Source organism: Sander lucioperca, chromosome 13, assembly GCF_008315115.2.
Source record: "Sander lucioperca isolate FBNREF2018 chromosome 13, SLUC_FBN_1.2, whole genome shotgun sequence".
NCBI lineage: Eukaryota > Metazoa > Chordata > Actinopteri > Perciformes > Percidae > Sander > Sander lucioperca.
In genome coordinates, this window is record NC_050185.1 from 8,571,736 (window position 1) to 8,590,594 (window position 18,859).

The 18,859-nt window shown below is 39.5% G+C and overlaps 1 protein-coding gene across 2 annotated transcripts in view; it reads left to right on the top strand.

The window, feature by feature from the left end:
- gabrb4 (gamma-aminobutyric acid type A receptor subunit beta4) overlaps positions 1–5,449 on the top strand; it is a 61,616-nt gene extending 56,167 nt beyond the window's left edge. For both annotated transcript variants that reach the window (XM_031310956.2, XM_031310955.2), the window contains one exon: positions 39–5,449. In XM_031310956.2, the coding sequence (XP_031166816.1) occupies positions 39–392 (354 nt within the window). In that variant the 3' untranslated portion in view covers positions 393–5,449. The remainder of the gene's footprint in view (positions 1–38) is intronic.
- Positions 5,450–18,859: the final 13,410 nt, after the last annotated feature.

The window sequence follows — 18,859 nt, forward strand, 5'->3', positions numbered from 1 at the left end:
TCTCACTGACTCTCAGTGTCTTTCCCGTCACCTCGCAGGTGGATGCTTATGGAAACATCCTCCTCACCACACTGGAGATGAACAACGAAGTGATGCCTTCAGACCTGGGAAGCAGCGTCAGTGACTCTCGGAATTCAGTCATGTCCTTCGATAGCTCCGGGGTCCAATTCAGGAAGCCCATGGCGCCCCGAGATGGCTTCAGCCACCACTCGCTAGATCGGAGTGCCATGCGGAGCCGGGCCAACTGTCGGCTACGACGACGCTCCTCCAAGCTCAAGTTGAAGATCCCAAACCTGTCAGATGTTAGCACCATTGACAAGTGGTCCCGGGTCATTTTCCCTATCACCTTTGGATTTTTCAACCTAATCTACTGGTTGTATTATGTGAATTGATGTGCATCCCACTAGGAATCATGGGCCATATTTTGAGAGCACATTGAATTGGCTTTGATACAGTTCCAAAATATGTATACACATATACAAGTTGAACATATGTATATGCATATTTCTATATATTATATTTATATATACACGTGTGAAATCTGAGGGACCTTTCTGCTGTACAAAGTATTAATAGGATGACTTGAATGTTTAAGAATAATCGTGAGAGAAGAATTCCAAGGCTTTGAGTTTTTTTTTTCCTCCTGAAAGAAAGAATAAAAGAAAGAAACAAACACACACAAGATCCCACATGGGGTTTTGGAACTAAAGACTGCATGATATTTTTGCTAAAAAAAACAAAACAACAACAAGAAAAAAGAGAAAGTGAACGCTCTTGAGAGAGAAAAGATGTCTCAGAGTCCCATTGACTTTTTATTGATACTTATTGTAATCAAAAATCCCGTCCTGCAGCTCATAAAATCAGTGGTGGCTCGTCTGTTCAGTCATCAGCTGAGTGAGATCCTTGACACCCCCACCCCCCCAGCCGACAACCCCCCCCCCAACCCAACCCACCCCCCTCCACGCCCATGGATAACATTCACGGAAATCTCCGGTTCTACTATGTACAGCAACCTTGTTTGGATTATGTGTTGTTCCTTGGGTTTTTTGAAGTGATATCGTTCTCTTTATCAGACATCAGCTCTGGCCTAATGGGTTCCATTAAAGGGCCACGTGGATGGGATGACTGACGGCCGCATTCCCGCCCAGAGTCAACGCAAACTTGTGTTCCTTTCTCTTCTCACGTTATTTTAAGAAACATGTCCTTGGGGGTGTGTGTGGGGGGGGGAGGGGGGTCTTTTTTCATTATGGTTGAAAACAAGTGCTGATTATTGTAGATATGATTTTGTCTTGAAAAATACTGTGATTTCAGAGAGTGTTGGAACATGTTCTAGAGCTAGGGCATTATGAGATAAAAGAGTCAAAGGTATGCATTACTCATTTTGATTGTGTGAAAAAAAAAAACATTCTATACATTTTATCATTCAGTATTCTCATGAAAGTATACTTGTACTGTTTATTTCCTCCTATTGATTGATTCTCATGCTCTTTAGATGCTGAGTTCATTGACGTCATATCCTGCTTTGTGTTTGCTATAAGGTAAAGGGAGGATTGCTTTTGTGATTCGTTTGAATTTATTCCACAGCAATGATGTACTGACATGTATATTCAAAAGAGTCAACATATCAGCCCGCAGTTTGACCAGTTGTCATTCAGTATACAGTATTTCTTTGTTTGTTTGTTGAGCATTTGTGTTGGAGTCACAGTTTTTGAAGGCAAGATTATTTGATTGGGATAGTAATGGGCAGCCCAGGCAGAAGACGTGAGAAGGATTCAACATTTCACACTCGAAACTCAATCAGTGCCACACAAATGCTCCGAACCCTGAGGATCAGAAACATCAGCCTAATCAGGAATGATGCAGTGATTCTTGGGGAGAAAATGTGTGATAAATAGCCATGAATTGAAATAACGACCAAAAGGCCTATAATCCATACGCATTATTGTTTTGTTCGCTCTCAAACACACACACACAAACACACACACACACACACTGCATTTCCAGTGCTCAGGTTCATTTTGCAAAGGGTGAAAAAGTACTGTAGGAGTTAAAATGAAGTCAGAACATTAGATGACTGAGGCAGATGCACAGTGGACATTGTAGGGCAAAAAAACACATTTTAAAAAAACCCTCCCATGCCTGTTTAGCTTCAGCTGAAGTGCAGATCAGCATTTTCCTCAGTATCATCTTCACTTCAGGCACAAACAGGCTCAATTGGGAGTGAAAACCTACACAACCAAATCTACCATTGGGCTCTGTGGCAAGAAAAAAAAGTGATTGGCTCATTAGAATACACAGCACAGGGTGATCCCTGAGAAATTCAAATATGGAAGAAAAGGAAATGTACATATACAGTACACAAACAAGAGGAGATAGAAGGGCTGCAGAGTGATCAATTTATCATCAGAAATACCCACTCCCCTCCGGAGCGCAGGGTGTAGTAGTATGCATAAGATGTCTCCGAAAAGGAATACTGATCAGAAACCAATTTGTTCCCGTAAGTCAGAGTGAAGTTTGTACAGTGATGTGGCCCGAGCTGTGATCCGAGTTTAGTATTTATTTTTGTTTAAATTTATGCATAGTTGTCATTGTACTGTAGATGCAAAAGGGAAAAAAAAGAAAGAAAAAAAAAGATCCCCTTTTAAATATCCAGTAACCCATGAAAGTATACAGCAAGGTGGGATGAGAAGACATACTGAGCTGAGTGTTGTTTCTGTCTGCAGCCGAACAATCTGTTGTTTGTCTCTCAGTCAACTGTGAGGTTCAAAGGATTACACGACCGAATCATAGTGATAAGTCTTATATGTGAAGAAAGTAAATTTGTTGTTATTTATGAGAAAGTGTGCCACAGTTAACTAAGTGATCAGTTTCTATTGTGTTATATAGAAAATACATATTCAGTATTATAGGTGACTAGTAAGAGTAAGGCTGCAATCACACCAAATCAGACATTGCGGCGAAAGCGGCAGTCCTCACATTGATTTGAATGTGGGTAGTGCATTTAGGCTGCGGCGGTGGGGACCGCAGGGGATGCTGGAAAAAACAACAACACAGCAGCCGTGGGGGCAAAAAGTTGAAAAATAATCCGATTTTGGAGAAATGCATCCCTGCGTCACACTGCGGTGGCCAGTAACGTAACCTACCGGCAATCAGACAAAACAAAATGGGGTGGGAAACACAATGGAGAAACAAATGGGCCATTTCAGTGACACTCCCACACTACCGCACAACCCTGTGCATATTGCCGCAATGCCTGATTCAGTGTGAATGCAGCCTAAAGGCTGAAATGGTGGCATATGTGCACAAATTCTTTAAAAATTGCCAAATGGAAGTGAGTCAAGATTGAAATGCAATGATCTTGAATACAGTAGCATCAGTTGTTTGAACATGGGCGTATGTTATGCTAGTAGCGGCTAATGTAGCCTCGGGGCGCTAGCCTCAAGCAAAGACAAGGAGAGGTCTGGTAAGCTCACTTCTTTCTAACTCCACACCCCCAGATTTATTTCATCTTCAAACTTGTAGTCTTCAGACCCAACTGACGCTGACTCAAGTGACATCACTTGAGGAATTTTATCAGACTAAAAGGCTTTATACTACTTTTTCCACATTATGCAGTAGTTCTCCCCAAGAACTGTAAGCATACTTTGGTATGTGAAATGGGTGGAGTTCCCCTTTAACTAACAATCCCTGAGATATGCATGCTGCAATTCTAACTTCTCATTTGATACGCTGCAATGAAGTCATTACTAGATATGATTCTCTTTTTTCCTATTTGTTTTCGCAATAAGATAGAGAGCAGATCTTGATTGTTTTCTCCAGTATATATTACTCCATGGTTGGTACAATGGTATATGATGTTTGATGTGGATAGAAAGTCAGGGGTATTCAGCACTTTTGATGTGCACATTCACACATGTTTCAGGTAACCTTTTTCTTTAGAATAAAAATAAAAGAAGGTGGTAATAGTTAGTGGATAATACCCTTTACAATTTCTTTTTTGTTGTTGCATCATTTCATCCTGGTCTGCACACCAACAGCTTGTCAAACTGTCCAAAGGCAATATGATGGATCTTTACTAAAAGTAGAGTCTGAGTGTGAGGCCAGAGGAAACTATTTGTTCCAGTGCAAGACAAGCACATATTGTTTGTAAAAATATAGGACTTAAAGCAACCATAAGTGTTAACTTTTAACTAAAACAATGGAACATGTTTGACCAGAAAGAAGCCTAATCCATCTACTCTGTGGTTTCAACTTGCACATTTTGTAATGCAAACCAAAACAAGTATCAAATTTTCATTCAGGTCTGTTTATTCCCAGAAATGAATATAAACATGCCTATTCAGGTATTAACTCTTTTTTTTTTTATATAGTTGATGCATATCTTTAATGAACTCCAAACACATACAAAGGAGAAACATTAGCAGCCCTTGCATGCTCGCAAAATATACTCACCACTCATTTCACTCAGAACATGTATTACCTGCTTTCTGGAAATGAAATCAGCACATTCATCCCAAAAGCTGTGAGGATCTTCTGTTATATGCTTTTACTTTAGGATATTTGCTTATACTAGAGAGAAGATAGATTTCTTTTGACACATATGTTCAAGGAGTAGAGGAGGAGAAAAAAAAGTGTTGAACTGATTTCAATGTGAATTTTCTTGCCTCTAGTGTATATGTGTAATTACATGTGAATTGTACTGTAAATATGATATCTTTCACTTAATAGTTCTTAATGCATGAACAAAAACATGGCAGTTCGTAATACCAGCTAGCCTCACTGCTAATGGCATGGACAGCTTCTCTAGCATTGGCATACTTCTGCAAACGAAACCTAAAAAATGAAACACAAGAAATACACGGTGTGAACAAAATAATGGAGAAATCAATGCAAAGTCCTCTCTCACAGTGACGGAGTTTCTGGTGGCTCTGAGCTTGTATTGGTTCACCTGCTCCCTAGAGAACAAGGCTAATGCTAATGCTGCTGAAATTACAGTATGCCTTGGTTCACTGTCAGCAAATAGGATGGTGCCATATTGAATGAAATTCTCTCTCCCATTTACCGTACCCAGTTTAGGATTTGCTGCAGCTTTCAGCACAGTAGGCCTATACCTGCAGCATTTACCTCAGCCAACAACAAATGACTGAGTCCTCCAGGAATCTACAAAAAAAATATTATGGGCATGACCGGCTAGCTGGCTTATAGAGGCTAGAGGAGCAGGATAGCCTTAAGAAGGCGAGTGGGATGTTCTTTCCTGTTCCTCAATAAGACAGTCATGTGTGCCCTTGAGCAAGGCACTTGGCCAATTGCCCTAATGCAGCTGCTCACTTGCTAACAATAGAAGTCTATGTTTATGCGGTCTAGCTTCCGGAAGTAAATATGTTTAGCTATGGGAAATTGTCCCCTGGATAAATGCAAAGATAAAAAAAAAAAAAAAAAAAAAAAAAAACAGTTCCACAAATGTCCCTTGGTTCTCTGCAAGTAAATGAATCCCAGTATTATAGTGTGATATCGCCATTGCTATAATTACCAGCTAGGATCTAAAATGGTAAAAGTTATAAATCATGTCATTTTTTTGTTGACTCCAGTCTTCATGTTAGGTCGTTTCATCTGGGATTACACCACTCCCCGATAAAAGATATGCATGACGGGCCGAACCTGTGAACACAAAACTGTTCTTTGAGTTATGAATAGCACGGAGGCTGACCACTAATAAAACAAGAGTGGACCACAAACACGCAAGAAAATTTCATCCACACAACACCAGAACAAGGCTGACAGACTCCTCACTGTTGGAAGAACTTTTGCTGGTGCAGTCATTATTTTGTATTCACCTTGTAGGTTTTGTTTTGCATGACCCGAGTTTTGAAAGGTTTATTTTCATATATTTTTACTCCACACCATCCGATCCATCTCCATAGCCAGGAAAAAGAAAGAACCAGTGTTTACATGCTCAAATTGCACTTGTTTTACAGCCAGCTCTATAAATCTTCTGGAACAAACTGTTCGTAAAACTGGAGGAAAAACTTAAACATAGAACGTACACGGTGTGATTCGTGCGAATCATGAATATGTACTTCTATACAATGTATTTACTGTAAATCACACAATTTGGAATAGATGCACCAAGTGCATGCTGTAGTTTTATCAGGTTCAGCATATAAGCATTAACATCAATTGCCCTTCAACTACAAAGGATGTAAAGGATGCTCACCAGTAGCATCTGAACGTAAGCCATGTAATTGCACACTGAGTGGGTGTTCCCTGTATTTCCTCTTTAATAAGTTGCCTCTGGTTATGGTCTGTTGTTGATTACTGTGTGATGATACTTGCGAGAAGCTGTGCTAAATCGCAGTTACTCATCAGTATGCCTCCCTCTTTGGAAGAGCATGCCAGGGAGACTATCTCATGTTTAACCAGAAAGATTTTTTTTCCCAACACTTTATAAAAATTGGCAACGAAAAGAAAGAAACCCACAAGACCAACAGCCCATTTATGTTTTCAATATGAATTAGTAAATTATTTGATTCATTTCTGTGTTCATTTCTGATTTCTTGTATTTGTTGCATTTGTTATGGATTGTTCTTCTTACTGTTGTTGTTTTATCATAAGAAGGAAATGTAATTCACCTGATATACTGGCACTGGAAGAAAAATGCATTTGGTTTTTGTACTGTAATTGTTTTGTTCACATTGGGCGCTTATTTGATTCAGTTGTTTAATAAGGTGTTTGATTTCATTGGGAGTATCAGTACTCATGGAATCAACATTTGTGTAGTATGAAGTTGTATTTTTTTTGTCAGTGCAAATTAATGTTATAGTGTCAATCAGCTTTTTTAGGTGTTTGAACAAAATGTGTTTTTTACAAATACAAGGTGTTCAAGTATGTGGTATAAAAAGGGTTATCATTCAAACAACAGACTTTTTACAAATAAAGGCTTATACAGTAAAGAAAGCTAATGTCTTTTCATTTGCCCTTTGAGGACTAATATACTATATTGTTTGATTTAACTTTTTATGCATTTAAATTAGTTTCAGATATTAGTCCACAAAAGGTAAATAGCATACAATGTTGCAAAATAAGAGGATACAATCGTGTATTTGCCATTGCTTATCCGGGTCGTTGTCGGAGCTCTCACCTCTTAGTTGTTGTCTTGCTTATGGACTGTTGGACATGAACAAAAATATAAGGACAGATTCGGTTTATAAATTTGCTGAGACGTTTTGTCCTCTGGTGGAGGACTTGACACTATATATGGTAACACATTTGGATTTAATTTTTTCTGGATGCACTCTGGACTTGAACCACAGCAAAATTTTAAAGTGGTGAAGTTGAAGAGAACAGCCTCTAATGTGACTTCACCTGGAGCACAGAGAACAGAAATGATCCAGTAAGACATTTGAAAAATAATGGCCCACATATGCCTCTAAGCATTAGGAAACAATGTATTGCTTTCCAAACAAGCTCATTGATTTTATAGATTCATAGCATAGGTAGTTTAGGGGCCTTTGGGTACAACCTCTGCCCCACCTTTGAGTCCAAGCAACAACCTGATTGGAAAAGCACAATCTGTGGTCTAAAAAATGTGAACAAAGTAGAAGTAAAAATGCTCTGGGTTGTTTGCATTTCTTTAAACCAATCACAATCATCTTAGCTGGCGCTAAAACATATTCCTTGTAAATCTTTGCAATCATTACCCTAAAAGAACCAAGTGAACTTGCCTTATTGCACGATCCAAATTTTGTTCAAAACTTACCATTTTAGCGTGTAGCTTGTTTCCCGAAGCAAACAGAGTTTGAGAACGGCAACACAGAGAGCAGAAGGTGAGGGACATTGCGAATGTCAAGCAATTATCCTGAAATTGTACTTCCATTGATCCACACTACAAAGTTATTAATACCATCTTTTTTTTGTGATAAAAAATACCATCTGTTTATGGTCTATTTACATCAGTTATGTTTAGATACATCTGGAAAACCAGCCTTAAACAGCACAAAAATCCCCTCTTTCATATATTCTACTTTAAATGTATGGCAGTTGGGTTAACATGTTGACCCCGCGTCTGTGTGGATGTCCCCCGGGTGTTGTGGTTTCCTCTCACAGTCCAAAGACATTCAGGTCAGGTCCACTGGAGACTCTAAATTGCCTGTCGGTGCGAATGTGTCTGTCTACATGTGTGTTAGCTATGTGATAGACTGGCAACATGTCCAGGCCTCACACCCAATGGGGGCTGGGATGGATTCCAGCCCCCAGTGACCCATAACAGGATGAGCAGTTAAGAATGAATGACTGGCTGTACATATGTCAGACTCTTCAATAATATGTGAATATCAGTGTATTTGTAATTTATATGGTCAGAAAAACACTGATCATTCGTTGACCAAATTCAACACATAGCAGAATGTGTTGTTAATTGTGCATTGATGGCTTTAAATAGTCATCAGTTCCAGGCCACAATAATGATTTTTGAGCAGTAACATCCCCAGACACTAATCTTTCAATGTCGTCAGGAGCAGAACCTTGAGGCCTCGTGTGTGAATGGTGCAAATGCATACATACATACACAACACATACGCAGCTCGGCGTGTAGTGTTTAGGATTTACATCATGAAAAGAAAAGTGGACATGAGTGCACATTCTACACATCATGTGTATGCAGATTTGGTGAAGGGTTAGGGGGTAGGTGTGGGCTACGGTGATTCATAACTCACCAGTGTGTTATGCAAGTTAGTATTATTTCACTATACACTCTGAGGCATTAAAGATAAAACGGAAAATGTGTTATATTACCCATGAAAATCCCTGAAATCCTGAACCACAAAAATTACAGTAATACCCCTTTCACACCAATGGCTCAACCAGGGTTATACCCAGGTCGACTGTGTGTTTGAATGGGTTAACCCTCCTCGATCTACTCGGCATCGCGACCCAGGTCGCCAGGTGGATTTGATCAGGGTAGGACTAGGGTCGATTTCAACGACCTGGGTCACTACCAGCCGGGGCGGGACAAATTATGTGTTTGTGAGCAGGGATATACCAATGTAGACTGGCTTGGTTTGCATTTCCAAAAGAATGGGTTGAACACTGATCAGACAACCCTGGCCCAACCCTGGTCAGTGGTGTGAAAGAGGTATAAGAGATTAAACAAGACTAATCATCTACAGCCATGCTAGCAGCTCTGTGGGGCTAAATGCTGATGTCAGCATGCTAACATGCTTATGATGGCAATGCTAACATGCTGATGTTTTAGTTTAGTTTGTAAGTTTATTTGATTAGGACAATGCACATTAATCAACGTTTCTGTAAATGCGCCAGTGTTTGCCAGTCGGCTAATTTTCAACTGTAGTCTTAATTACCTAGCATGCATGTCTTTATGGTGGGAAGAAACCAGAGCACCCAGAGGAAACCCACGCAAACACGGGGAGAACATGCAGACTCCACACAGAAAGGCCCAGAACAACCTGGATTCCAACCCAGAACCTTCTTGCTGTGAGACAGAAGTGCTAACCACTGAGCCACCGTGCTTTAGCAGTTTCACCATCTTAGTGTAGCATGTTAGCTTACATTTGCTAATCAACCCTAAACATTTCACAGGATAAGTGTAAACTTTTACTTGCTGATGGCGCTAGAGGAAATGTAATTGGTGGAAAAAAAGTCAGGAGGATTCATCCTCTGGACACCATCAATGTCTTTACAAACTTTCAAGGTAATCCATTTTTTTGTGGCATTTTAGGCCTTTATTTGACAGGACAGCCTATACATGAAATGGGAGAGAGAGGGGGAATGACATGCAGCAAAGGGCCACAGGTCGGAACTCAACCTGCATCTGCTGCAGCGAGGACCGAGCCTCCGTACATGGGACGCACGCTCCACCAGGTGAGCTACCCAGGCGCCCCTAAGGTAATCCATTTAATAGTTCTTGAGATATTTCAGTCTGGACCAAAGTGGTGAACTCACATTGCCATCCCTGCCATGGCAACAAGTTCTACATTCTTATATCAAAATCATATTGGAATTAATGACATTTTAGCTCTTTGAAATAGTTTGGAGAAAATGACTTTGTCAAGAAAGAACAGTGATGGGGCGTCCTGGTGGCCTAGTGGTTGTCCCCTGTTCCCCAGTGCACTCATTGCTTTTCTTACTGTGACATCGTGGATTATGTTGTCCTGTTTCATTAAATTTGGGCAAGGAATGGATGCCAAACAATGTTTGATACAACTGAACAACCTCTGGTGAAAAACGAAAAGATTGGTTGATGATGTTGGGTGATATTTCCAAACAGCATTACTAACTTCAATTTTACTTAAAATAGAGATGGTCCGATACTATTTTTTGCTTCCCGATACCGACTCCGATACCTGAACTTGTGTATCGGCCAATACCGAGTACTGAACCGATACCAGTGTGTAATATATTTTATTATGTTTTAACAGTTGTATACTAGTATTCCTGAATGGATGTGATATGATTGCTATCTTTGTTGTGCGGCCTGGCTCAGGTTAAACTCTTTGTGAAACATGAACAAAGATTGTCCAATTTGACAGTCAGTCAAAACAGTAAAATAACAGTGGATAAATAAACTACTTAAAAGTAGATTTTCTTCAGGGCTAAATTACGTAGTATTGGATCGGTGCATAAACTCCAGTACTTTCCGATATCGATTCCAGCATTTTAGGAGGCCTTTCCGATAGTGGTAACGGTATCAAAAAATCTCTAACTCAAAATGCCAAATTATATTGTTGCTAGAGTAAGTCAGACTTAAATGAAAAATCGAATGGTGCATCACAAAATCTTTCAAGCTATTCAAAAAGGGGTATCAGAAAGAGGTTGATGTTAAGCTCATTCTTACGCACAATGATCCACTCATTTTTTTTCAAACACTTAAATGCCAAAATGTATGTTTAAAGCTATAGTGCGTAATTTATGTCGCCCGCATGAGGAATTATAAGTAATGACAACAACACTGTCGGTGTGAAACAAGCCTTCCGTGATCGCACACCACTTAGCTTTGTATCAACTCATTTGGCAATGGCTTATGTAACAGACGTTCATTAATAGCATAAAGTTACGACCAAAGCTTTAAAAAGAAAGAAAGATAAAAGGACAACGTTTTGGTTAAGCTACCAAGCTGGACAGCAGCTGTATGCCTAACCTCAAACATGCAAAACAACCACCTAGTAACCATTAAAATAATAGCTACAGCCTACCTTGCTCTTGTTTTTACCCAATTCCCCTTTTTTCTGCTCCATGTCATTTCTTTTTTGAGACATAGCTGTTTCACTAAATAATGCATAGGGGCAAGAAAAGGCATGCAGCAGCACAGTTCGGAGAGAATCATTCGCTAAATGTACACAGTATATACCAATGTACTTTACACAAAATGTTAAAAAATAGATACATGATCTAGTCAGATTCATGGTTCTGTAAGTGTTTTAGATTTTTTTTCAACACAAAGCCTTTAAAAAAACAACAGACAATTGTAAGTATTAAAGGACAATATTGAATTGTTTTATTTCAAGAAATATACAACACACAGTATGTATTTTTATGTATTTGAGTATTTTATACACGGTGTGCATATAATGTATAGAAGTGTTTTGCACGTCAAGTCTTTCTTTCTGTCTTTCTTTTTCTTTTACAAATCTAATGACAAGAGGGTTGCTATTTAGAAATCTCCATTGTCAAACAATTGATCTGAAACTACAATTACTCTTCTTAAGCTTCAGAGGGCCCTGTTAATACCAGAACTTACACACAAGGCTGATTTGAGGTCAGGGGTCAAATATTGATTCCAAGGAATAATTAAGGCCTATCGTATACGTAACGTATACGGCACCTGTTTTAAATGTGATCACAGTGCTCGAACGTATCATTAAAACAGATAAAGGTTAGGTGTTGAAATAGATTGGGCTTCTTTTTACGTGTTTTTGTTTTTTGTTTTGTTGTTTATGGGTTTTGCTTATGCTGAAGTGGCTGAAGATCTATTGCCCTAAAGTTCTTACAAGATATATTCCACAAAATCCATTTGATCGATCGCTGTGTTAAAAACTTATTGTGTCTAAGCTCTTTTAATGTTGTTGTTGTGTGTGATGTATTCCATCATGCTAAGCCTCTTCTAGTAGCTGTGACCTGTGTAATGATCCTCTCCTGGCGTGTCCTCCTTCAGATACAAGGTAGATTTAATGCACAGGTTTGTCTCACCTAATTGATTTCTTTTAATTTACTCTCAGTCGCCTCGACCAGGCACTTTGACAGTTGATTACGCTGCTAAGTGAGTTCACCTTGGGAGGAGCTAAGGTATATAAATAATATGTCCAACATTTAAAGAATGTACAGTAATCAGCCCATACTAAATCAATATCAAATTACAACTAATTACAAAGTACTGTAAGTGGAACAACAAAAGAAGGAGATGTACAAACACTGCTTCATTTCAACGCTTGTGTTGAAGAAAAAAAACATTGGCAGGTTTGCTGTTGCTGATTTTGCCATTATTTTCCTCTTTCTGCTTCAGAGTGCATAGCTCTGCTGAGAAGATGGATACAGAGTCAGTGAAGTAGCTCGGCAGAATATGCTTTCCATTTCTGTGTTCTATTGTCAGCACTCCATATAAAAACATAAAATATTAAAAGGGTGCATTAACAAGGGTCAGGAATTGATGGCTGTTCCTCTGTGAGGAAAAAAAAAAAACGTAAAGTGGTCAAAAAGCAGTGGATGCTTTGTGGCTTTGAATGCTTGTGCTTTCTGCTTTTAATAAATTGTCTTAACTGATTCTAACCAATGCATTTAGGTTGAACAATGTGGAATATTTGGAGCAGTTAGAAATTATAAAGAAGCAGTCAAGAATGCTGAGCCGTTGGTGTTACAGTCATGATTGCTATGGTCGCGCCAATACTTAAAAAACAATCCAGTATTTCAAGCAAAGCTCATGTTACTGTAGACCTTACAACACAGTGGTGCTACCGATTCAGGGACAGGATATACAGTTTTAAGGATTCACTGTAACTTTCTTGGATTGGCTGAATAGATAATGTCAAATAAAATCGTCAAGTGTTCAGTCAATAAACATTCTATGTTTTTTATCCCAAACAAGAATCACAAACGCTTTAAACATCATCTTTGACATGATAAAATGTCAAGCTTCTCCTGTAACGCCGCGTGTCCATCTATTTTCCTTTAACAGGATGTTCATCTGTGTTGCCATGGAGTTCTTGTTTGGGGGTTGAAAAGAGAGTGAAGAGATGAAGAAGAGTGGAAACATAATGTGTCTAATAAAATATTAAGACACATCTCTTTTATACAATGTGACCATGGCAGAACCACTACATCCAAAACCCCCTCAGGGGCATCATTTAGAAAATCTGAAGGTATAGTAGAAAAGGATGGTGGTGGTGGTGGTGGAGCAGTTAAAGGTAAGATTATAGCTACATATATGTGCCAGAGAAAATGCATACACTGCACATGGTGTGACGAATGTAACTAAGGAAGCACACATGCCATCGGTGTCAAAGTCCATTTTCACAATTAATTGATACTGCGTGGCTTTGTTTGAGCGGGTCATTGCCCTCCAACATTTGCATTATGCCATGAATATCAATCAGCGCACAATATTTTATTTTAATACACTGAAATCTCTCTACAGTATTTTATATTAAGACATAGAGAAAGCACCGTAAGAATTGCTTTAAAAGATGGTACGCTGTGTGGAAAAACACTAACTGCCTTTTGCCAAGTGAAAGTTGTGTTAAGATGACAAGTCAAACACATAAAATTAAACTTTTCTGGCAAATTTCAACAGCCGGCTCCTCAATTTATTCTGGCATTTTCCCTGGATTAAAGTCAGTCAATGTAGGACAGATATTAGATGATTAAAAATGACATTAGACAGTGTGGATATAGGAACATAATGTGTCTTAGGGAAACATAATGTTTCTCTATGCCAATAAGGGTCAGCTATGTGCTCGCTCCGTATTTTACTGCCGGCACTTTATGAAAGTTAGAGCTTGAATACAACACTGTGTTTGCTGATCTAAACTTTTCCCCCATCCTCTGCCCTTTGTTTTTCACTCTCTTCCTTTTCCAAATTTGTGACAGGTCAACTTCTCCAATAACAGACTCTGTATTTCAGGAATGCCAAAAGTATCGGGAGATGTTGCTTTTGACTGCATGTGGCCCACTTTTTTTGAATAAAGGTTTATTTGCACAGTTGTGTCTATCCCTGTGAAAGCAGTGTTTCGTGCTTGCATTTGATGCCAATGTGAGATGATAGTTCAGTGTCACTGCATTTGGCTTATAGTGCCATGAAAAAAAAAATACAACGCAAAGGAGACATTTTCTTCTGTGATGATGTTTCACACGACTGTTTGTGGTTGTGTGGTCTTGTTCTCACATATGATTTGGCTTTGTACTATAACTGAGTGGTATGGTTGCTTATAGGGAAGTGAAGTCATGCTAAATGTAAGGCCTATATATATTTTCTTTCCCCAAAGGTGGTTGAGAGCAAAAGAGGAGGGCGAGGACAGTGTGTGGCACTCTCGGCTCTATTGCCATCAGCTGTCTCAAGCTCCCCTCACACACACACACACACACACACACACACACACACCCTACATCTAACAGCCTAGCCTGTCATCTGCTGGCCAACTATTGAACTGCATCCCTACTTTTCTTATTAACAGCAGCAGTTACAGTGTCTCAACCAAACCCTACTGTTACCAAATACACTATATATGTAAATAATTATGTTACTACAACAATCAACTGATAAATATTTGATTATACGTTGTTGTCGTTGTTGTTCCTGTATTTGTAATGTGAAAGCTATATCTTCAGACAGGTCTGTCAAAAAGGAAAAGAAAATACCACACCTCCAACAAGTATTCGCTCTTTTGGAGCCAAAGCTCTGATTCACACCTCCTCGCAGTCTGCTGAAAGGGAAACACTGGTTGTCGTGGGTGGATGAATAGGTCTGTGTGGAGGTATTGCACTGAGTCCTGCTGGAGGTTTGTGTAGGACACAGTTTCAGGCCGAGCAACCTTCATTTCACTGTGTGAGACAGCTCTCTAGGTTTGTGAATGCCGGGAGGCTGATCCGTCATCGGCCCTCTTCTCACATTTAAACTGCAATAATAATTAATTAATGTGATTGGAATGTAATTAAGGGTTGGTAAGGAGTAGCTCAATCAGATAATGGCAACAATCTAATGAACAATAAGTAGATTATCTGTAGAAATTCCAAGCAACCTTTTTAGCCGTGCTAGCGACATGGCTCTCTAGACGATAACTTACTGTCGGTATACTAGTCGGTTGGTCCAGCCTGGTCTCACGAAATGCCGTTTGAATAACACGCCAGTTGGTTAAGTCATTTTGCTTGGTATCACAACACTTTTCTTGCTTTTTGCGTGCCATTTTACACCATGTAGTCACACCGGGCTTGCAACTGTAAACTTATCTACATCAATATTACCCGCTCAGAGCAAAGTTACTCTGAACGTGAGGAGACGTTGTATAAAGTCTGAGAAGTCCGTTTTGGGTGGGTGAGAGGTGGATGGGTCCAATAAATACTTTGACCCAGAAGAGTGGTGTTTGTGTCCCGTGTGAATGTTCAATCTTGTGCACTGTTTTGCTACCGTTTCCGGGTTGACCCACATGTTTCCTTGAAACGGTGTGAAACGGCATGCAACAGGCTTTAGTTTCCTCTTGTTTGGTGGGTGTAGATAGATAGTTAAAGTGCCCATATTATGAAAAAATCACTTTTTCTGGGATTTGGGGTGTTCTGTTGTGTCTCTGGTGCTTCCACACACATACAAACTTTGAAATAAATCCATCCATGCTGTTTAGAGTGAGATACGGTTTCTGAATGTGTCCTGCCTTCAGTCTCTGGGTGAGCTGTTCAAAATCGGCACGGCTTGTGACGTCACAAGCCGAAACTAGCATGCTAACACTAGCATGCTACCTCGTTCTCAATAGCAAAGCACTGCTACAACACACACAAGTTCACCATAATCTACAAAAGAACTACTTACATGTGCGTCCTCATTTAGAAGCTAATCCTGCCTTGTAACTGACTGAAGTTGTAGAAACAGCCTTTCTTTTACTGTCTATGGAGCTAGCTAGCTGACATGATCTACATCTGAGCTACTGCACATGTGCGAGTGCAATCAAAGATAGTACAGAAGAAGAAGAAGAAAAGAGGTCTCACTCTGTAGCTAAAACAGAGACCAGGTGAAAAGAGGATCTGCAGCAGTGAGAGAGAGCGGTGCAGTACAACTAAAATATGGTGTTTTTTGAAAATTAAACCATGTAAACCTATTCTGGTACAACCTTAAAATACAATATGAACCTGAAAATGAGCATAATATGGCTGCTTTAAGATAGATATTTTTTCAGTTACATGACCAAGGCCAGTGGTCAATTACAGAAGCAGTTGTTGTCACTGAAAATCTTGAATCTCGTCTCGCGCTCACTCCAACAATGCTAATTCAATTTGTGTAAAATGGAAAATCACAAGTAAAAAAAAAAAAAAGTAAATGAGAATCTAAGAAAAAATTCAAATGTAGTGATAAATACAACATAATAGATGTGAAATAAGAAAATATAAATTTGTGGAAGCTTAATTTAAACAATGTAGTAAATGGTAAATGTATATGCATAATGAGAAGAATATAAGTATTTTTTGTTGTTTGTTGCAAGATGCCAGGGCTCTGACCTCGTCTCTGTTGGCCGTCTCGTTGCCATCGGGGATCAGGCCTTTGGCGCTCGTGTCGTCAGCAAACTTGATAGTGTCGGAGCTGTGTGTGGCCACGCAGTCGTGCATGAACAGAAGAGGGCTGAGCACACAGCTCTGGGGGGCGCTGGTGTTGAGGGTCAGGGTGGAGGCTGCCTGGGGTCTGCCCCTCAGGAAGCTCCGGATCCAATCACAGAGGGCGGTGTTAAGTCCCAGGTTTCTGAGCATGGTGATGAGCTTGGAGGGCATACGGTGTTAAATGCTGAACTATAGTCTATTAACAGCATGCTCACATATGTGCTCCTCTGGTCCAGGTGGAATAGGGGAGTGTGGAGGGCGAGGGGAGAGTTTATAGTCCTATAAATGTGTATGTAAACTCATGGTATTAAAAAGTTTAAATAGACGTTTTGCTACGTTTTGTAGAGGCTGAAAAGAACAAAATATTATTTTATTTTAGAAAGAACTCGTACTTGGATTGTTCATTACTGTTACTGTAGGTATCTTCATCTGTGTTCTAAATAAAGATGTTACAAAAATAAATGAATATAAATGTTAATCGTTGATTTTGGTTATTTATGTTGATTATGTAACTTAAGGTAACAATCGTTCTTAATTCATCCCAAACCACAATGTTTTTTACTAAACTTAACTACCTAGTTTTGTTGCCTAAACTTAAGCTTTGTTTAAATTTACAAAACTGTGACCATAGTGAAGCGTTCATAGTGAAGCGTCAGTTTCCTGTGTAAAAGTGACCTCAAGGGGTCCTGAAAGTGTTCATATGTTGCAAGTTGTGAATGACAATGGGGCATAAAATGACACATGGAAAGCTTTAAATACTTTACACACGCATTCATTCTCCCTTGTGGGGGGAGGGGCTTAGGAGACCGTTTTGGGCTTTATCAGAAAGGGGGGAAGGACTGAGAAGTTGTCGATGTTCACATTTTTTGGCTAAGTCCTGGATCTTCCCAATCCTACCTACAGCACCTTTAATGATTTTGATTAGCCCCACTTTTCCTCTGGTGCCACCAGGATGTCAAATTTACAATTTATCCAAAACTTTGATTTATGACAAATTACTTGCAAAAGTGTTATTTGAGACAATAGTTTTCTATTTTGGTAAAATTGTGTAATTTCATGTTCAAGAAAAGTATACACCACAAATGAGTTAAAAAATAAATGCATAAATAGCACATCAATAGGAACCCAAACCATGCACACAAAAAAGGTACGCTGAAATACTGTTTTTAAAAAATCAGATATTTTCAATATGTTATGTAATAATATGTTGTAATATGAAAATGAATAAATTTAGATAGATGCCAAGGATCAGAAGTGTGGACTGGACCTGATATGCAATGCAACATTGATTAATCCCCTCTCATCACTTATTTACTCACGCTGGCAACTTGATTCTTCATCAGTGTTTCTTCGTCTTGGATCCTGATCAGTTGCCTATGAGTCATGCTGTTGATTTCATTTATTTAAAGACTGCCCCTTGTTGTTGCGCCGTACACTTCTTCCCAAACACACAGCTGCCAACACATGTTGTTTTCTTCAGACAAAGTCTTGAGACATCAAGATCGTCTCACTTCCCATCCTATCACGTTAGTGTCTTTTGGATAATGAGCTCCACATGCCATATCCACTTCCCACGTTGTCCACTGCCTCCCTCCCTCACCCCTCCAGTCACCCCCTGATCAACATTTTTTCACATTCTTAATCGCTTATGTCAGCTTCTGGTAATTATAGATATAGGTAATTAATCATGTGTGATTCACTGTCTCGCTCTGTCAGCATTGTGCCCTATGCTGTGTGAGCGAAACCGACAAAGGTGAAACTGCTTTTATTAAGTGTACGCAGCACCAGGGAGTGAACTCCCCAATGATAAGCAGCATGTTGCAGTGCTTTGGCTTACACTTCCTTGAGGCGAGTGATAAAGGCCAGTTGGAGATTAAATTACATTAATTCCTTCGCCAGAAGTCCTGACCCACAATGACTTACAAGACAAGGAGGCTGAAGTGATGAGCTGTAGTGAAACTACTGCCAAAGTACTGAAAAATGAATTATCCATTTATCAGTGTCACAACATACTGTGGTCCTAAGCTGCCTTGTAAAGTCAACAACACACACAACA